At 34.7% G+C, this 22,507-nt stretch overlaps 1 protein-coding gene across 1 annotated transcript in view; it reads right to left on the reverse strand.

The window, feature by feature from the left end:
• Nucleotides 1-22,507, reverse strand: part of MOXD1 (monooxygenase DBH like 1) — a 108,072-nt gene that overhangs the window by 10,878 nt on the left and 74,687 nt on the right. The window contains exons 5-10 of the mRNA XM_025384125.1: nucleotides 21,469-21,648; nucleotides 21,085-21,187; nucleotides 17,009-17,175; nucleotides 15,754-15,945; nucleotides 13,703-13,762; nucleotides 8,581-8,723 (exon numbers count right to left, since the gene is read on the reverse strand). Coding sequence (XP_025239910.1) covers nucleotides 8,581-8,723; nucleotides 13,703-13,762; nucleotides 15,754-15,945; nucleotides 17,009-17,175; nucleotides 21,085-21,187; nucleotides 21,469-21,648 — 845 coding nt within the window. The remainder of the gene's footprint in view (nucleotides 1-8,580; nucleotides 8,724-13,702; nucleotides 13,763-15,753; nucleotides 15,946-17,008; nucleotides 17,176-21,084; nucleotides 21,188-21,468; nucleotides 21,649-22,507) is intronic.

Consider the following 22,507-nt stretch of genomic DNA (forward strand, 5'->3'; position numbering starts at 1 on the left):
AAAAGACACTGATTGGCAAATTGGATAGAGTCAAGACCCTTTATTAGCATGCTGTATTCAGGAGATGCATCTCACATGCAAAGACACACATAGGCTCAAAATAAAGCGATGGAAGAAAATTTACCAAGCAAATTGAAAGAAAAAAAAAAAGCAGGGGTTGCAATCCTAGTCTCTGACAAAATAGACTTTAGACCAACAAAGATCTAAAAAGACAAAGAAGGGCATTACATAATGGTAAGGGGAACAATTCAACAAGAAGAGTTAACTATTCTAAATACATATGCACGCAATACAGGAGCACAGAGATTCATAAAACAAGTTCTTAGAGCCCTACGAAGAGACTTAGACTCCCACACAACAATAATGGCAGACTTTAACATCCCACTGTCAGTATTAGACAGAACAACAAGACAGAAAATTAACAAGGATATTCAGGACCTGAAATCAGCACTGGATCAAGTGGATCTAGTAGACATCTACTGAACTGTCTACCTGAAATCAACAGACTATACATCCTTCTCAGTGCCACATGGCACTTATTCTAAAATCGACCACATAATTGGAAGTAAAACACTTTTCAGCAAATGCAAAAGAACTGAAATCATTAAACAAACAGTCTCTCAGATCATAGTGCAATCAAATTAGAACTCAGGATTAAGAAACTCATTCAAAACCATACAATTAATGGAAATCAAACAACCCGGTCCTGAATGACTCCTGGGTAAATAATGAAATTAAGACAGAAATCAAAAAGTTCTTTGAAACCAATGAGAACCAAGAGACAACATACCAGAATTTCTGGGACCCAGCTAAAGCAGTGTTAAGAGGGAAATTTATAGCACTAAATGCCCACATCAGAAAGCTAGAAAGATCTCAAATCAACACCTTAACATCACAGTTAAAAGAGATAGAGAGGCAAGAGAAAACTAATCCAAAAGCTAGCAGAAGACAAGAAATAACTAAAATCAGAAAAGAACTGGTGGAGATAGAGACAAGAAAAACTCTCCAAAAAAATCAATGAATCCAGGAAGTGGTTTTTTGGAAAAAAAAATAACAAAATAGATAGACCAGTAGCTAGATAATAAAGAAGAAAAGAGAGAAGAATCAAATAGACACAATAAAAAATGACGAAGAGGATGTCACCACTGACCCCACAGAAATACAAACTACCATCAGAGAATATAAACACCTCTATGCAAAAAAACTAGAACATCTAGAATAAATGGGTAAGTTCCTGGACACATACACCTTCCCAAGACTAAACCAGGAAGAAGTCGAATCCCTGAATAGACCAATAACGAGTTCTGAAATTGAGGCAGTAATTAATAGCCTACTAACCAAAAAACTCCCATGACCAGATGGATCCACAGCTGAATTCTACCAGAAATACAGAGAGGAACTGTTACCATTCCTTCTGAAACTATTCCAAACAATTGAAAAAGAGGGACTCCTCCCTAACTCATTTTATGAAGCCAGCATCTTCTTGATACCAAAACTAGGAAGAGATGCAACAAAAAAGAAAACGTCAGGACAATATTCCTTATGAATATAAATGTGAAAATCCTCAATAAAATACTAGCAAACCAAATCCAGCAGCACATCAAAAAAACTTATCCACCACAGTCAAGTCAGCTTCATCCCTGGGATACAAGGCAGGTTAAACCCATGCAAATCAATAAACATAATCCATCACATAAACAGAATCAAAGTCAAAAACCACATCTCAATAGATGTACAAAAGGCCTTTGATAAAATTCAACATCCCTTCATGTTGAAAACTCTCAGTAAACAAGGTATTGATGGAAATATCTCAAAATAATAAGAGCTATTTATGTCAATGCCACAGCCAATACCATATTGAATGGGCAAAAGCCGGAAGTACTCCCTTTGAAAACTGGTACAAGACAAGCATGCCCTCTCTCACCACTCCTATTCAACAGAGTATTCGATATTTTGGCCAGGGCAATCAGGCAATAGAAAGAAACAAAGGATATTTGAATAGGAAGGGAAGAAGTCAAATTATCTCTGTTTGCAGATGACATAATTTCATATTTAGAAAACCCCATCATCTCAGCCCCAAGACTTCTTAAACTGATAAGCAACTTCAGCAAAGTCTCAGGATACAAAATCAATGTGCAAAAATCACAAGTATTCCTTTACAGCAACAATAGACAAGCAGAGAGCCAAATCATGAATGAACTTCCATTCATAATCGCTACAAAGAGAATAAAATACCTAGGAATACAGCTAACAAGGGATGTGAAGGACCTCTTTAAGGAGAACTACAAACCACTGCTCAAGGAAATAAAAGAGGACAAAAATAAATGGAAAATCACTCCATTTTCATGGATAGGAAGAATCAATATCATGAAAATGGTCATACTGCCCAACATAATTTATAGATTCAATGCTATTCCCATCAAACTACCACTGACATTCTTCACAGAATTAGCAGCAACTATTTTAAATATCTATGGAATCAAAGAGGACCCTGTATAGCTAAGACAATCCTAAGCAAAAAGAACAAAGCTGGAGGCATCACACTACCTGACTTCAAACTATACTACAAGGCTACAGTAACCAAAACAGCATGGTACTGGTGCAAAAACAGATATACAGACCAATGGAGCAGAACAGAGACCTCAGAAATAACACCAAACATCTACAACCATTAACAAACTTGACAAAAACAAGCAATGGGGAAAGGATCTCCTATTCACTAAATGGTGCTGGGAAAGCTGCTTAGCCATATGCTGAAAACTGAAACTGAACTCCTTCCTTACATCTTATACAAAAATTAACTCAAGATGGTTTAAAGACTTAAGTGTAAAACTGCAAACCATAGAAACCCTAGAAGAAAACCTAGGCAATACCATTCAGGACACAGACATGGGCAAAGACTTCATGACAAAAATGCCAAAAGCAATTGCAACAAAAGCCAAAATTGACAAATGGGATCTAATTCAACTAAAGAGCTTCTGCACAGCAAAAGAAACTATCATCAGAGCAAAGAGACAACCCACAGAATAGGAGAAAATTTTTGCAATCTACCCATCCAACAAAAGTCTAATATCCAGAACTTACAGGAAAATTAAACAAATTTACAAGAAAAAAAAATCCCATCGAGAAGTCAGCAAAGGATATGAACAGACACTTCTCAAAAGAAGACATTTATGTGGCCAAAAAACATGAAAAAAACTCAACATCACTAATCATCAGAGAAATGCAAATCAAAACCACAATGAGATACCATCTCATTCCAGTCAGAATGGCATTTATTAAAAAGTCAGGAAACAACAGATGCTGGTGAGTCTGTGGAGAAACAGGAACATTTTTACACGGTTGATGGGAATGTAAATTATTTCCACCACTGTGGAAGACAGTATGACAATTCTTCAAGGATCTAGAACCAGAAATACCATTTGACCCAGCAATATCCCATTCTTGGTATATACCCAAAAGAATATAAATCATTCTACTATAAAGACACATGCACTTGTATGTTTATTGCAACACTATTTACAATAGCAAAGCCATGGAACCAACTCAAATGCCCATCAATAATAGACTGGACACAGACAATGTGGTACATATACACTATGGAATACTATGCTGCCACAAAAAGGAATGAGATCATGTCCTTTGAAGGGACATGGATGAAGATGGAAGCCAATGTCCTCAGCAAACTGACACAGGAACAGAAAATCAAACACCACATACTCTCACTCTTAAGTGGGAGTTGAACAATGAGAACACATGGACACAGAGAGAGGAACAACATATACCAGGGCCTGTTGGGGGATGGGGGGTGACGGGAGGGAATTTAGAGGATAGGTCAATAGGTGCAGCAAACCACCATGGCACTCATATTCCTATGTAACAAAACTGCACATTCGGCACATGTATCCCGTTTTTTGTTTGTCTGTTTTTAGAATAAATAGATAAATAAATAAATAAGAACACTTTGTGTTCCAGGAAAACTTAATTCAGATGCTCAACACTAAAGTGTATTCAATTTGACTTATGAATCCTACAGGTAAAGGAAAAATTATTCCATTGGTCCAGAGAGATCTCCAAAGGGAAAGAAATATGACCCCAAAATATTATATCCAGCCAAACTGCTGTCCAAATAAAAGCGTAGACATTCCCACATGTGAAAGAACTTGAGGCATAAGGCACTCAGAAGCCCTTACTGATTAAACAACTTGAAGATAAAATTCTAATGACTCAAATTTAAAAACTTGTTAATGTAGAAATCATAAAAATTAGGGTTATCACTGAATTGATTTATACATACAAGTCATGTTAAATATTTTGGGAATTACAGTTTCATAATTAAGTGTAAACATTAAAAATCTTGACAATATAATAATTATAATATAAATAACAAATATTTGGTGGTATAGAAAGCAGAAGTGGGAAAAATGTGAAAGTATAAACATCTTCATCTTTCATGACGTAAAATTGAAACATATAGTGAGTCTAACAACTTGACAAAACGTATTTTGTCAACATTTGCGATCCTCTTTATAAAATATTATTTCTTGTGGTTAAAACACCACCAACAACATTTATTTGAACTTCAGCAAATGTTCAGTTTTACTTTAGATTCTTTCTGATAAGTTAAAACAAAATTAAAATTCAATGGTTTTTTAAAAATACTGCACAAATTATAATCTTGTAACAGTATTTAATCAATTCATTTTATATAAATATATGCATATTAAGATGTCTAGCATAACATTCAATCAACATGTTAGCAATGTTCATTTTGAGTAGAATTTGAGGTGGTTGCTTTTGCCTTCTTTGTAACAACTTGTTCTGCATTACCTGAACTCTTTGTAATAAGCATGTGTGAGTTTTAAATAGTAAAAACACAAAGTGATTTTTCCTGCACAGAGGAAGAGAAACAGCTATGGATGCTTTTTTAGGAACAGAACCAATAACACAGGAAATTTCCATTACTTATATCTCACCAGACCTGCATATTCAGTCTTGATTTATGGTACGACAGGGAATACACAATTTATCTAAACTCATTATCTATTTTGTTATTTGATCTTTGTGAGTTTTTTGTTTTTCCCTAAGACTTGCCAGATCTGTAGGAGGCAGACAGAAATAGCACCCCCGAGAACAGACAATAAAATTGAGACAAGACGTAGTTGTCTCATGTTTTCTATCAATCCTTCCTAGGATTGCTATAGAATGTTTAAAATAAATTATAGAACCTGATTAATCATTATATGAAAAGCACAGAATAGAAGATTTTTGTTCATGTTATATGATATTCCTTTTTAGTACTGTATGCTGAATACCAATTGGTGATATTCTTTTAAGCAAAACAGAAAAAAAAGCACCTAAGTCATTTTTCATTCTGATTTTTGAGCCAGCACCTTGTTAGTTTGGCCTTCACTATTGTTTATGTCACTGCGGTGATGAACTAGATTTGAGTGTCTAATCTAAAGTCGAAACATGTATTTTTAAATAGAGGCTCTTTTTTGCTCATAATTTTGAGAAATAAATTTAACCATGAAGTTAAATGGGTTTTGTCCTTTTTTTTTTTTTTTTTTTTTTTTTTTTTTTGGCACTGGAGAATGATATCTCAAAACTAGCCTTATTCTGTAAAGCAATTCTTCCTGTCTTTCCAAATGATGAAAACCCAACTTGAGTATTTCCTGAGGGAGACCAAAGTTACGGACACTGGCAGAGCTCATTGGGAAACAGGAGCTGAGCATTTTTAGAGGCTTCATACCATTTAAATTTAAAAAAAAATAAAATAGGTCATAGAATGCATTTCAATCATCTTGCAAACATACAGCTTTTAATATCCTTTTGTTTTTAACATTCTCTCAAATTAACCATCGATTAGAAAATTTCCATTCAATATGTAAAACATATTCTAAATGAGAAAAAGACTACTCAAAGCTAAGTAAGGAACAATATAACATCAATATTTGAAATCCAAGATTATATCCTAGTGTTTTAAAAATGATATTTTATGTGATGCTTGGATTTTTGTTGTTTTAATTTGCTTACATATGTAATTATTTATTTGTTATATATTTATGTATATTTATACATTGACCTATATGTTCATATTGTATGGAGAGAAAGAGATCAGAGACTACATACAAACCCCACTCTCCCTTTTATTATGTACTATATAATGTTGAATAATTTCTTAATCTCTTGGTTTCTATTTCCTCCCCTATAAAGCTGGAATTGCATGTCTTGCTCTACCTGTTGGAATTGTGTAAAAATGAATTAAATAAAATCATGCATACGAAAATACTTTAGTAAACTATAAACCAATGTATATAAGCATTTCGTTATTTGTATATCTAATAGGCATTTCTTCCAGTGGTTATTTTGTTGTTTGCGTAAAAATCCAGTAAAACCTACCTATGAGTGATAAATTTAATTCAAAAATAGAGGTGAGTCTCAGTTCATAATTTATAATCCTGTAATATTCAGGCACAAAAACTCGATCATATTTCTATTCTCCTTCATCATCTGTATTTTACCATATCCTCACTGAATGTTTTTTCACTCTCTCCTTAAATACATGTCTCAAAACTCTATGTATGGCCAGGCACAGTGGCTCAGGCCTGTAATCCCAGCACTCTGGGAGGCCGAAGCGGGCGGGTCACCTGAGGTCAGGAGTTCGAGATCAGCCTGCCCAAAATGGCAAAACCCTGTCTCTACTAAAACGACAAAATATTTGCTGGGCATGGTGACAAGCACCTGTAATCCCAGCTACTCAGAAGGCTGAGGCAGGAGAATCACTTGAACCCAGGAAGTGGAGGTTGCAGTGAGCTGAGATCGCATCACTGCACTCCAGCCTGGGCAACAAGAGTGAAACTCCGTCTCAAAAAAAAAACGAAAACAAAACCAAAAAAACCTCTATGTGTATATTTTCTCTAATTACGTAATTACATCAGTACCTTTCATTTTGAAAAGTAATGATCATTAGAAAATTCTTCTTTATATTAAAACAAATTCAGCCATCCCCAAATTTCCACCGGTCATTCTAATTCTTCTCACTGACATCAGTAAGAATAGATACATCAACCTTAATATATCCGAAACAGAATTCTCAATATCATCCTCAGGCTTGTTCCCCTAATGCCATTGACACTCTACTCTGTCCTTCACTGCCTCCCTGAGATGCCATTGATCAGCAAGCCTGTGGGTGCTCCTTTCAAAAGGTAACCAGAATGGAACGTGTCTCATCAGCTCAGTGTCACCACCTTGGCACAAGTGACCTTCATCCCTCAACTAGACAATCACAATAGTTTCCTGATTGATATTCCTTCCAGTCTAGCCATCTTAGAGTCCTTCCTCAACATAGTAGCCAAATTGACTTTATTTATATCCTTTAATTGCTTCCCTTTGCACTTAAAGCCCCAAGGCCTTATGTTGCCCATAAAGTCCTAAATAATCTGGTCCCACCTGTTCTCATGTGTCCTCACTTATTCTCTACCATACTTCACCCTTCTCCAGACAAATGCACTCTCTTGCTGCTCCACAAACATGGTAGTTTCAGATTAACCACAGGGTCATGGGTCATTACACTGGCTCTTTCCTTTGCAGTATTTGCATATCTCTATAGCTGGCTCCTTATCATGGAGGTCACTGCTCAGATATCATCAACCCAGAGAGGCTTTCTTTATCCTATTGACAACAGCTACATACTTCCTTCACTGTTTTGTCTTCATAACATCTATTACTATTTAAAATATCATATTTATTTTTTTGTTTATTACCTCTCCCTCACTCCAGAATATAATCTCAAGAGGGCAGGGATAATATGAATCTTGTTTATTATATCTTAAATAGCTCCTATAATTGTACCTAAAGAGTACAATTGTACCTAAAGAGTTAACATAATAGGCCCACCTCAGAAAGGCCTGCTTGCAAGGATAATCCTTGGCAGGTGCCTGGAAACTTAAATAGTAGATGATTTCCTATATGGACATAAACTTTATTTAATGATAAGAGTGACTCATTGTGCCTAGACTGTGCAACAATGCAGTTTATGCTGAACACCTGCTTTCCATCTGGAAGTATGGAATTTTGGTAAGTGGTAGGCAGAGCGCACCTGTATGACTAGTTCCCCCCAAAATCTTTGGGCACTGAATCTGTGATGAGCTTCCCCGATAGACAACGTTCCATACATGTTGTCAAATTTGATGATGGTGGAATTTGGTGCATTCTGTGTGACTCCACTGGAAGAGGGCTCTTGGAAGCTTGCACCTGCTTTCCTCTGGACTTTGCTTCATGTAGCTTTTCCTTTTGTTCTTTCTGCTTTGTATGCTTTCATCATAATAAATGTTTTCCATGAATACAACTATTTGCTGAGTCCTGTAGGTACTCCTAACAAATCACAGAACCTGAGGGTGGTCTTGGGGCCTCTGGACATAGTAATGAAAAAGGTTACTTGGTCTCCCCAGTTAAAAGTAATCAAATAGAACAGAGTGCATAAAAATTTCTATAATGTGGTAATGGATACAGTATGACAATAAAGCCCATCTTCCTCTGAAATACATTACCCCGTCATGAAATACACTTACTACTTACGTGACTGGTCTGTAGATCTCCTTAACACCAATGAACTGAAGTTGTTCCATAATGTCTGGAATACTTGCACATCGAGTAAGATTGATTCTTGGGTAATAAAGAAGGTATGAGAGACACATTTCACTCCTGGTGCTTAGACCTCCCTGAAAACAGAGAGTTTATTTAGCAAAGTATGTGGTCTACCAACTTTGACATTTAAAGTACACAAGTCATCAATGTCATACAGTACCTTCCAGTATCAAAATTTAATAAACCTTAAAGCTGAAAAGTAAAAAATCTGGCTTTTTAAAAAGGTAGTGATACAATTAAAAATTAATAGAATTATTTCCACTTTTAAAATTTGCCTTTCTTAAATAACCTAATAAATTCTGCTGATGGGATGTAAACTTTTCAACACAGTGAACATTTCAGAGAATCATAAGGATGTTTAGTTAGCATAATACCAATCAATCAGGAATTTTTTCAGGACATTTTTCTGATTTAATTGAATTTTCTAGAATCTTGTCTTCATGTGTATAAACATTAGCAGCTGCATACCACAGGGGAGAAAGATTTCATGTTTTGAATCCAGGTAGTTAATTATCTATTCAAATTTGGAAAAAGATTAAAGACCCTCAAAAGAACAGAATCCAGAGTTACTACACCATATTATCTAATATGTCTAATTTCAACCAAAAATTATTAAGTGGGAAAAGAAATAGGAAATTATTGTCTATATTCAATGGAGAAAAGTCAGTAGAAATGGATTGTAAGACTGAGATGCTGGATTTATCACACGATGACTTGAAAACAGATAAAAAATATGTTCAATAAAGCTGTTTTAAAAAGTGTTCAAAGAGTTAAAGAAAAACATGCTCAAGTAATTAAAGGCAAATATCTTAAAAATGAGTGAACAGAGAAGGAATGAAATCAGGAAAGAAAAACATTTTTAAAAATAGAAATTCTATAGCTGAGAGGTACCAAAACGAAATAAAAACTTCACAGGATGAGCTCAACAGCAGGTTTCAGATGAGCAAGGAAAATATCACTGAACTTGAAGATTAATCAATAAAACGAAATAAAAACTTCACAGGATGAGCTCAACAGCAGGTTTCAGATGAGCAAGGAAAATATCACTGAACTTGAAGATTAATCAATAAAAATTGTCCTATTCAAATAATAGAGAGATAAAAGACTAAAGAAAAGTGAAAATACTTCAGAGATCTATGGGACAATATTAAATGTTCTAGCATTTATGTCTAACATATACATACATTTTCATTTATGTTAAATACATGTAATTGGACTTCTAGAATGAGAGGAAGAAGACAAAAAGGTAGAAAAAATATTCAAAGGAATAATGCCTGAAATAATCTCCAATTTAATGAAAAACATTAACTTACAGACCCAAGACGCTCAACAAAAGCCAAAGGTAAATACAAAAAGAGCCATACCTAGACACATCACAGTCATACTGCTGAAATGATAAGAGAAAATCTTGAAAGATAAGAGAAAATCTTGAAAGCAGCAAAAGAAAAATGACACATCACATATAGGTGAATAAGAATACAACTGACAGCTGATATTTCATCATAAATGATGGAAGTAATAGATATTATAATTATATATTCACAAGTATTGCAAAGGAAAAAGCAACTGCCAACCAAGAATTCTGTATCCAACAAAATCCAACTTTCAAAAACAAAGGTGAAAAACTTAATACTGTTTATATTCTAAATTAATGTAGGGGCTAATATACAATGATTTTACTAATTGCAAAAACATGACATTTTGCACTTGATGAGCAAGGTAGGATTAGGCAAAGGGAGATGCTGATCTGCAAATGAAGTTGCATCTGACGCCTCAGTAAATGCTGTATTTAATATATCCTTAAGTTAGGATGGCTGTTCAGAGTTGTACCAAATTGTAGAAAGAAAGCTGGGCCTTTGCAGCCTCTTATCAACTAGTCATTGACTGCTGGCTCTCCTACTGTAGGAAGTATAATTTTAAGGAGTTATTCTCTAATACCAAGGGGAATTTCCATTGAGGTACACTGCTGTTAACTATCATGTTGTCATCTGATATTCCCAGTGGCTGAGGTTTGGTTGTGTTGGCCCTGAAGAGGGTATCAAGACAGTGCACCAAAATACCCACTACAATAATAACTTATTTATTATATCTTTAGTAAAATATTTCAACAACAAAAATTATAAATAACGCATGGGAAAAAAATAAAACCAACACCAGTATCTTGACTACTCAGTGTGTGTCCAGCTTCTAACCCTCTTCTGCCCATTTCAACCAAAGGTGATTACTATGTTAATATTTTTTTCTTTCTGTTGCTTTTCAGTACACTTTACATTCAGTATATTGAAGTTTGTATCCCCAAATAATATATTGCTTAATTTTCTTGAACTTTACATACATAATATCACACTATATATATTCTGCTACAAGCTCACTCTTTTCAATCAACATTATTTGTTCTTCAGATACATTCATGTTAATATAGGCAGTTTTCATTCATTAATTTTCATGACTTTACACTGTTTCATTATATAACACCATATTTATTTGTTCTCCTTTTGATGGGTATTTGAGATATTTCCAGAATTTTTTCATTCCTATATTATTACGTGTAACTATGAATAGCTTATATATTTCTCTCCTGAAACGCATTCTGCAAAAGTAATTCCAAGGTTAAATCTACATAGGAATGGAATTGAGTAGAATATATATGAATCTCTAATTTTACTAGCTAATGCCATGTTTTTACCCAAGATGGTTTTACAAATTCAAATCACTACTAGCAACATATAAGTGTTCCAGTTTCAGCACAATGGAAATGCTATTTTAAATTTTGCCAAACCGGTGAGTTCAAAATATCTTACTCTGGTTTACATTTGCAATTTTGGTTTTAAACAAAATTGAGCATCTTTTCATATATTTATATTACCTATATGGGTTGTTATTTCTTTGAGATGCTTTTGTCTTATCCTATTTTATTGTATACTTCTCTTCTGTTACTGATTTGTGGACTTTGTTTTATAAGCTGGATACTAATGCCCTGTTAATCTATGTATTGCAAATATTTTTTCCCAGCTTAAAACTCTTTTTAATTTCTTAATAGTGTTTTATTTTAGTAAGCAAAAGCTTTGATGTAGTCAAATTCATTAATCTTTTATTCATAGTTTGTGCTTTTTATGTTTTGCTTAAAAAATTCTTAAGTACTCCAAAGTCATGAAGACATGTTCAAGTACTTTTTCTTCCAGTGGTTTTAAATTTTCACTGTTCACATTTAAATATTTAATACATCTGGCATTGATTGTTATGCATTTTGTAAAATTAAGACTCAGTTTTATTTATGTCAAGGATATCCAATAGTGCCAGCATCATCCTTTAATAAAAAGTTTATCCTTTTCCATTTATCTAAGTGCTATGTCTGTCATAAACTAAGTTTCCATCTGTAGAATTTGTAGGTCTGTTTCTGAGATGCCTCTTCTGTTCCAAGTCTTCTAACTTGGGACTCAAAGCATACTGTATTAATCACCAGTTTTAAAATAAGCCTTCTTATCTAGTAGATTGTTTTCTATTTTGTTCTTTTTAGTTTTGTCTTGCCGATTTTTAACATTTTGCTCTTCTGTGTAAATTTTAGAATCAACTTGCTCCACGTAAAAGCTAAAACAGCAAAATGTTTATCTAAATAAAAAATAGATGAAAATATTTGCAGCCTTGGTACAGTAAAGATTTCTTAGGTAGGATACCAAAATCTCAAATTGTAAAATTTCTCTGAATTTTTTTTACTAGAATAATATCAAATTTATGGGCCAATTTGAATAGAAGTATTTTCTTTATTTTACTGAGCCTTTCTATCCATGAACACAGTATGTCTTACTGTCTTTAGGAATTCTTTAATGTTTCCCAACAAAGATTTATACTTTTTTTTTTACAGAGATCAAACACATCTAGTGTTAGATTTTATTTCTGTTTAATTTTTATTTTAAATTGTATTTTCTTGAGATAATTTCTTATACACTGAAATGCAATTAATTTGAGACTATCAATTTGGAGGAGGGTTTGATGCAGAAAACTACAATATCTGTGAATAACGTGTTTTGCTTGTTCACTTCCTCCTTTCTGAACCTTATATCTCATTTTCGTTTCTTTTCCAGTACAATGTTGAATACAAGTAGTGATAACAAATACTCTTATATTCTTCCTAACTTGACAAAAACACTTATGGTATTTCATTTAATTTAATATTTGCTATAACTTTTTCATAGCTAACTTCTACCTAGTTAAGATAATTCCTTTCTATTTCAGGCTTGCTAAATGCCTCCCCTGTCAACAATAAACTTGAATTTTATGACTGCTTTCTCTACCTCTGTTGAGGTGATTATATGTCTTTTTCCTTCCATATCTTCATGTAGAAGGCTTTAATATATTTTCTAATTTAAATTGATTTTATATTCCTTAGCTAAACTCAAGTTGGTGTTATCATTAGATTTGTATATAAAAAAGGATTTGGTTTTTCAAGCTCTTATCCAAGTTATTTCCAACGGTGCATACTACTGGCCCCTTCTCTACTATCCTTGTGAAGTTTTAGTTTTAAGGTTATGTTAACTACATTTTATGACTTGGTGGGAGGTGTTCCCTCTTTTTGTGTTCCTGAAAGAGATTGAGTAAGACATAAATTACCTATTTCTTGAACGCTTGGTGGAATTCCCCCAATAAATCTGTTGGGACCAGATTTCTCTTTGAGTCAGAGGCCTCAAGGTCATGAAATTCATTCTTCCTTTGGAGGTCTGGATTTATTTAAGCCAGACACAAGCATACAGTCAATTAATGACCACAGTTCTTTTAAAAATATTAGATGAGAAAAATTAAAAGACTAAGGATAGTTTTTAATGAAAGAGTCAATAAATTACACTCCAGATATTATTTAATACCATAATATCATTAGTTAATTTGAAGTCTTAGAAAATGCTAAAACATCTCTGATGTCACTTTTATGATACTTGATGCTCAAGATTTTTAGAAATTTTCTTTCCAACTGGAAATGGTTTTTACTTGTTTCTTCTAAAATCAAGTTTATTTCTTTGTCTCCATAAATGAACTTTAATAATAATAAAAGTTTTCTTACCCAAGTCATCTCAGCTCTATCTTTTGTGTTGTAGCGACATTCAGTAATTAGGTTATCTCCCTGAAACATAAAAGTAAAGCTTTCAGATTGAAGTTTTATGCTGGCTTATTTATCAAATACATTTATACTTCAACAGTTAATATTTGCTGTATGAATGGATGCACCAAGTAATTTGATTCAGCAGAAGACCTCTGATCTGTTTAATTCTAGATTTGCTAATATAACGAGCAAGCAAATAAATAATACTCTCTGTGTTTCAGCCAGACTCCACAACATTCTAGCTGGATGACCTACATATAACCCAGGCATAATTTGTTCATCTAAAACCTAAAGATAAAAATTGTTCTTATTTTTGGCCCCAGCACGGTGGCTCACACCTGTAATCCCAGCACTTTGGGAGGCCAAGGCAGTTGGATCATGAGGTTAGGAGTTCAAGAACAGCCTGGCCAAGATAGTGAAACCCCATCTCTACTAAAAATATAAAAATTAGCCAGGCATGGTAGTGGGCACCTATAATCCCAGCTCCTCAGGAGGGGCTGAGGCAGAGAATTGCTTGAACCCTGGAGGCAGAGGTTGCAGTGAGCCAAGATCGCACCACTGCACTCCAGCCTGGGCGATAGAGCGAGACTCCATCTCAAAAAAAAAAAAAAAAAAGAAAGTACTTATTTTTTTCACAGCTGTTACAAGGAGATTAAATGACATAACACATAGTCATTAGCAGCAAATGAACACTTAATAAACCTTAGATATAGATAGTAGTTATTGTGATCACCTCTTCATTTACATTATTTTCTTTAAAGCTCTCTAATCAAGCTTTTATTTCCTTACAATTGAATTGTGAGGCAAATTAATAGAAATTTATTGATCTAGTGTTTTCCACCCTTTTGTACATAACAATACACATGGAAAATGATAACATTTTTATGTCTCCCCTTTAAGGTAAGCAGATGAAGCTATTCATGGACCTGAGGCTGCCATCTTTGGGCTTTCGCCCTTAAATTTGATCTCCCTGCAACACCACTCAGAGGGCCCAGAGATTAGTATCTCATCGCACTTAAGCCATAATCATGGTGCAGCAGTTAGGAAGCTCTGAGATAACACTGTTTGGAAAGCCCCGGAGACATCATAATAAAATAGAGTGCAGTCCTTAAGAACCTTGACAAGATCACTGTTTCTTAAACTTCTTTCTACTCTCAGGATGTATCCAAGAATTTCTAAGATCCAAAGCTATGGATTTGTAAAAAGAAGATCCCTTTCCTCTTTATCACTTTCTTACGTTTTTTCCAACTTTCCTTTTATATCCTATTGTGCCATGTCTTCTCCTTGACAGTTCATCCCATCTAAAAACCCTATCTCCAGCATCACGTAGAAAAGATATTGCCATTACTCTCATTTAATAAATGGTATAGGGATCTAACTTTTAAAAGTAAAATAAGGGGAGAAAATTATACTACAATTGAACTTGATGGTCATGGAATAAAAATTTGAGAAAACAAAGCATTATAACGTTTTTAAAGTCTTCATTCTCTTCTCTCCTTCACCATAACCTCAAATATGTGTCAAGCTTGATCACACAGCAAAGTTTAATTAGCTACATCCAAATAGCTTTATCAGATAAAAGAATTATCCTTACATTCCTTCTTCCTGAAATGAAACTTCTAAAAATATCCTATCTTGTCAATGTAGCATAAATACACCTCTGATTTTACCGATGCAGGAATTGCAACCCAAAGAATCACTAACTGGAATGTCAAATATAAAAAAAAAAGAGTAATGTTTAGTCCTCAGAACCTGAGATTTTTGTTTGGGGTTGTTTTTATTTTTCAGTCAGCAACTTGAATTACTCCTGTGAATCATAAGAAAAATGAGTTTCAATTTTGGAAAACAGATCAAACACATTCTATCTGGGTTGTACAACACCCACAGTGGGTGGTGTTAAGAATACAGATACAAAGAAAAATTCATTTCACTAGTAGAAACCTTGCACATCTCAGCAAATACGTCTCATGACTTTTATAACAGTCAATGAAAAAGAACAAAAACACGCATACTGGTAAGATTGTTTGCTCTTCCTTTAGATACTGAAACTCCTGGAAATTGAAGTCAAAATCATCATCATAGGCAAGTAATTTCATTTCCTTCCCTTTTCGAAAATGACGCAGCCTGATGCCTCTGCCAGCCAGGTGAGCATGGAGAAGAACAGCAAACACATGAATTCCACTTGGCTTTTCGGCTTCCAGAGCCTGCAGGGGACACCAAGGAAGACCCGATTAGCCCAAAGAAATGCATGTTCAGACAGTTCACATTCAAACACACTTGGAGGGACAACTGAGATGAAAAGCTAAAGCATTTTAAATGAATGCTTGAGCTGCCAAACATTTTGAACTCGGATTGTTCAGTGTTCTCCTTGTGAAGCAACATATGCCGGGAGAAAAGGAGGGGAGCTGATGCCTATGAGGGGCCTCCCAGACAATCTATACATGTTATCCTCCTTTTTCCTTCTTTTAGGAGGATAAGAGGCAGTAAACACTCTTAGCAAAAAGATTCCAGTATGTTAGTAACCTGAAAACCCAAATTCTTAAAAGGAATATTATTCCCGCTTTTCCAGATAAGAAAGTGAAAGTGGGTCAATGGAATTAAGTGAATCACTCATGGTCCTACAGCTTGTAAAAGAGGTCATGGCAATTTGAATTATGAACTGTGGCCTAAATAACTCGGAAGAGCATAATCTTTCCACTTCGCCAGTCTGCCATACTGTCCTGAACCACAATATCATATAATTCATAAACAGTCTGATCCATGCTGAAATATTTTCATTAAAAAACTTTAAGTGAAAACTGTCATTACTAAATACTCATACTTTTCTCCTATCCAATGTCTTTTTTTATATTAGTTATTTTTGCTCTCTGGTGAAGGAAGGGAAGGAAACTATAAGGCAGAGAAAAATGAAAATAAATGATGGAAAAAATCAATATGGATAAAAGATAAACTAGAGAAAGGAAAAAGAGACTACACAAAAGTCGAAATTGTAAAAGATGATATAAAGCATGCAACATGCAACAAACAAAAAAAGGTAGGAGTAAGAAGGAAAACACCCTGCCAACTATTTCTATCTTTAGAGTTCTACTCCTGTAGCTTCAAGACTTAAAAAAGCAGTCAAAAGTCCTACTAAAATTGCAATAATGGTTTCACAGTGTGTCAACAAAAAAGGAATCGATAATAAACAAGCACAGAATGTTTCACACAATAGTTTCTAAGAGCATTGAAGAATCTGCAGAGAGCAGCTCAGACTCAGATGCTGCATACCTCTTCTAGGCACTCCAGAGTACAGTGACCCTCAGACTGGAACTCAGGCATCCCTGGAGGGATGGTATGGAAGAGGCTCACCCAGAGGCCAGCCTCAATTACCCCAGCATCATATTTCCTTATATCCATGGTATAAAATAACCTCAGCCCAGAATTATCTATTAAGCCTAGAACAAAAGCACATAATTAAAGTGAGTTTCAGTTCTTAAAATGTGTTCATTCCCAAGAAAATTCTTGGTTTGAATTTTTTAAAGTTTTCATATTCTGTTGAAATAGGTTTATTTATTTTCCATAAATTGTCATGAGGGAAAGAGATACAAGCAGAGATTAGTGGCAGACAACATTCAGTTGCATAAACAAGAATTAAAAGATGAGTAGCCATATTGCCTGCAACCTTTGTGGACTCACACAGCATACCACAAGAGAAATGTTTCAGTTATCTGGCTGTTATATTCCACCAATTATCTAATATGAAGACAGAATGAAGATTCTAAAGTCATTCATTAGAATATAGAATAAATAACTCAATAAAAGTTTTATATTGTTTCAAGATGAAGTTCGATAACATTTACTTTGAGGTAAAAATTCCTTAGTTTAGAAACCATCTGCTGATGAAGAAAACTGCTAAAGATTCACTTTATTTCTTTAAAGTTTGTCACCATTTTCTTCTTCATTCAACAGCCATTCAATCAACACACAGTCATTAAGAATCCATTATGTAAATGGCACTCCATTAGGCACTGTGGGGATGAGAGATGAAGAAGACATACTTGTTGTTATGACATATTCATTACAGGGAGGGAGAGTATGAGCCCTAAACATTTCATAAATTCATTTCACTAACTCGGAAATTAATTGACTTCCTGCTGCAATAACTAACAGATTGATTCCTTCCCCGCAGTTCCCTTTTTGTCTCATTTAAATCAATCAGCTTAATCTATTTCTAGTCGATCATTTTTAAACACAAGGTCTTTATATCAAATATTCTTCATTGTATATTATATACCCCTCGGTCACAAACACACACACACACACACACACGCACACACATTTAGAAGATATCCATTACTTTGAATGTTTTAGGATATAATAAGTTGTTAAAATTAAGTATTCCAATAATTATCCCAGGAAATTCTTACCTCTTAACCTCCCTAACAGCCTTGGAAAAAACCCAAGCTTCCTTTCCTGCTTCGTGAGTGTGTTATTGTGAACATAAAATAATTTACTATGTGTTTGTTGACTCCAGCTTGTTCAGATATTCAGGGTCATCACAAGGAAGCACTGTGATGTGACAATTAAGGACACTGACTCTGGAGCTGACCAACCTGGATGCAAATCCCAGCTCTGCTGCCTATGAGTTATGTGACCTTGGGCAAGTGCTATGGTTAAATGTTTATCCCCTCCAAAAAGTACGTTTGAATGCTGTCGAAATTTAATGGCCATTGTGATGGTATTGAATGGTGAGACCTTTGAGAGGTGTCTAGGCCATGAGGGCTCTGCCCCTGCGATTCGATGAATGCCATTATTTCAGAAGTGGCTTTGTACTATCTTGCTCTCTTTACCCTTCCACCATGTGAAGCCTACTGCCATGTTATGACACAGCCCTCATCAGATGCCTGTACCTTGTACTTGTACTTCTCAGCTTCCAAAACTGTGACGAATAAGTTTCTCTTCATTATAAACCACCTAATCTGTGTTATTCTGTTACAGCAGCACAGAACAGATGAAGGCAGGAAGTTACCTAAACTGTTTGTGCTTCAGTTTTCCAGTATGGAAAATGGCCATAATAATAGCACTACTACCTCATAACGGTGATGTGTGGCTTGAACAGGAAGTTCTAAGAACAGTGTTTGGCACAAATGAGGTGCTCAATAAATGGCAGCTAGTCACACATATAGTGGTCACACATCTACCAGGGTTTCAATCAATTGTTAAACAAATCATAAAAATCAATTCTCCTTTTGTGCTATTATCAGTGCAGATACAAATGAGCATGATAACGTAGAACATCTATAGTGACCTTAGAATTTTCTCTGGACATATCTTGCAAAATTTTGTTTTGTGTTTTATATTTTTGGGACCTACCTCCTTATAATAGCTTGACAGGGAAAAAATATAAGTAGAAATTTCAGTTGCATTTAGTATAGTTAGGTCCATTAGTTGCATTAGCTGTTTGGACCATTAATAGATAATCTAGTAAATAAAGTAATAATTTCTTAAGCAAATATAAAATGATTATTAAAAAACTTTTCTGGAAACATAAATTTATATTATGCTATATTTATAAAAATCAAATTACTATAATCTAAAATTTGGTCTAATTATGTATATGAATAAAAATAGAAAGTACTAAAAATCCTGAGTTCTCTATTAACCTGTTAGGAAAATAAGCTTATGTTTCATTTTTACATTGAAACTATGAGAAAATCAACTTAATTGACAACAGAGAAGGCAAATAAATTAAGCCTTCTACTTTTGTAATAAACACTAAAAGGAAGAAGTAGTTCACATGGAATTTCCAATTGGAGAAGTATTATACATTATATAACATATTTATTCTATTAATAATTTAAAATCAAAAATGTAAAAAATTTTTAAAAGAAAAGTTGCAATGTAAGACATATTCCATAATTAATCCCACTGTTATTGTGATGACAATTTTTATGTTTTATAGTCACATATAATTTCATGGAAAATCTAACTTTTAGAATTTATTAACAGGTTATTTTGCTTGGTTTATGAAAGTTTTAAACTTTATCATAGATTCATGGTTCAGAGTATGGGATATAATTGGTGGGTCGAAATTAAAGTGAATTCAGAGAGAAACTCTTTCCTATTAATTACTTTAGGGTATGAAAAAGATACTTTATTGGCTTGCTCACAAATAGAAGAGCTTAACACCTACTTTTATAGAAACATCACTCTTCAAATATCATACCACGTGTGCTCTCTTCAAAATCTATTATTCATGCTGCAGCAGCCAGAGTGTTCTTTCCAAAACACAAATCTCAATATTTGATTCCACTGTATCAAACTCTTCAATTGCTTCTCATTGTCTTCAGGGTAAAAATCCTTAACAGGCCCTACAAGATCTTAGATGGTCTGCTTCAGCCTTCCTCTGCAGGTTCATCAGCATCTTTCTTCACTGCACCCTAACCCTTCAGCATCTCCAGTCACCCAGATGAACAGTTTGATTCTTTAACAAAGACTTTTTAGCCCATCCTCACCACCACACACCCCTGGCTGGATGAGGTCACTAATTAAATACTCTCATAGTGTCAGGTATCTCCTTTGGATCAATTGGCACATATATAATTTCATATGATTGCTGTGATCATTTGATTGTTTCTCTTTCCCACTGGGCTATAATTTCCATGAGGGTGGGAGCAGCATCTGTTTTTCACACACATTATATCCTCAAGCACAGATCTGGCACATGGGTGGAGCTCAGTATTTGCTAAAAGATTGCATGAGTCAATACAAAATAACAACTTGGAGTTACTCCTGTTGATAATTTCATGTTAAATCTATCAATGTTGGGATTTGGAATATCATACAAATGATTTCAGAAATCAAATGCACATCCTTACATTTCTTTACTTCAATATCATATTACACAGTGTCACTGCATAAGTACTTTTTGAGTATATCTATGATTTGCTTACCACACAACAAAATGCTTACACTTTTTAGTATAATAAATGGTAACTTTTTCTTATGTGCAGTTAGAAAGAAAATGTTCCATAAACACCATGTACTGGGACTAATCTACATCACAAAGGAAAAGTCTATTACTCTACTTTCTGGTAGGTAGTATGCAACTGTTTTTGTTAAGATTAGTGACTGCATGTGCTCATTTACCTAGTTTGGTGCTGGTTAATGCCTGCTGTTACAGTATAATTATAAACAGTACCCATTTTCACTTCTAAAAGTCTCCTAATTTGAATGACAAATGTATAGGTTAATTCTTTCTAGCATTGGCTTCCATTTTGTTTCAACTCTGTTAAAGACACGACTTGCAAGGTACAAAACTTTTTATAAAAACCATAAGTAAAATATGTGAACAATAAACTCACCTTCCTCATAAGTCGGATTGTCATAATGGACTTCTAGGAGCACATAATGCGGATCTAATGGAGTGCCGAGGGATAATCCAACATGAGGTGGATAAGAAAAACCCTAAATATGGAAAATGCCATGAGACAGTGTCCTGTGAAAGTCCCTGAGAGCTCTATTCCACTCAAAAACCCATCATCTTCAAGGATATTTCAACCCTCTGGAACCGCATTCATCTACAACTGATACAATAAAATAAAAATAACTTAAAGAAAGGATCCCTTCCTATGAAAATGAAGTTAAGCCACCTTCATATCAAAAGTAGCGTTAGAGCTTTACTCCTAAGTACTAATTTACTTCTAAGTATTTACTTCTAAGTAATAATTATTAATCATTAGCCCCACCTCTCCACCAATAGCCCAGGCAAAAATCACGGTTTCACAGGTGAGGAACGCATCGGGCATGTTGGGGTGATAGCACTCGTGGCCGGACTCCAGAACGCTGTCGTTAAAGTTGCTGCTGCACTGATAGAGCAGGATGTGGTGCACCAGACTCTCGTGGCCTCTCTGTATCACTGGCTCAACCTACGCGAACATAAATGAGAGGGAGGACACAATAAATAAAACCACCCTACAGCACCCCACAACAAACATGAAACTAGCATAAATTATTATCAGTTTCTCAAAGGGATATTCTTCTCAATTATGTCAAGGTTGTGTAGTTCAAGTCTAATTTGTTCTGGAGATAGTGACAATGGTAAAGATAATGATGATGACAATGGCAACAACAAAGATGAGATAACCATTTACTCCAAGAAACAGGACTCTACTAATCGGCTTTTTTGGTTGTTAATTCACTGTGGTGTCCCTTGCCCATTCTGCGGAGCAATTGTTTTGAAACTTGCTTGCTTTCCCCCAGACTTGCTCTTCCTCTTCCTCCTTCTTGCTTTTTTGTTTAAAAAATTATACTTTAAGTTCTAGGGTACATGTGCACAACGTGCAGGTTTGTTACATATGTATACATGTGCCATGTTGGTTTGCTGCACCCATTAACTCGTCAATTACATTAGGTGTATCTCCTAATGCTATTCCTCTCCCTTCTCTCCTCCCCCAACCCCATGACAGGCCCCAGTGTGTGATGTTCCCCTTCCTGTGTCAAAGTGATCTCATTGTTCAATTCCCACCTGTGAGTGAGAACATGTGGTGTTTGCTTTTCTGTCCTTGCGATAGTTTGCTGAGAATGACGGTTTCCAGCTTCATCCATGTCCCTACAAAGCACATGAACTCATCCTTTTTTATGGCAGGATAGTATTCCATGGTGTATATGTGCCACATTTTCTTAATCTAGTCTATCATTGATGGGCATTTGGGTTGATTACAAGTCTTTGCTATTGCGAATAGTGCTGCAATAAACATACGTGTGCATGTGTCCTTATAGCATTTT

This window comes from Theropithecus gelada, chromosome 4 (genome assembly GCF_003255815.1).
Source record: "Theropithecus gelada isolate Dixy chromosome 4, Tgel_1.0, whole genome shotgun sequence".
In the NCBI taxonomy this organism is placed as follows: Eukaryota; Metazoa; Chordata; class Mammalia; order Primates; family Cercopithecidae; genus Theropithecus; species Theropithecus gelada.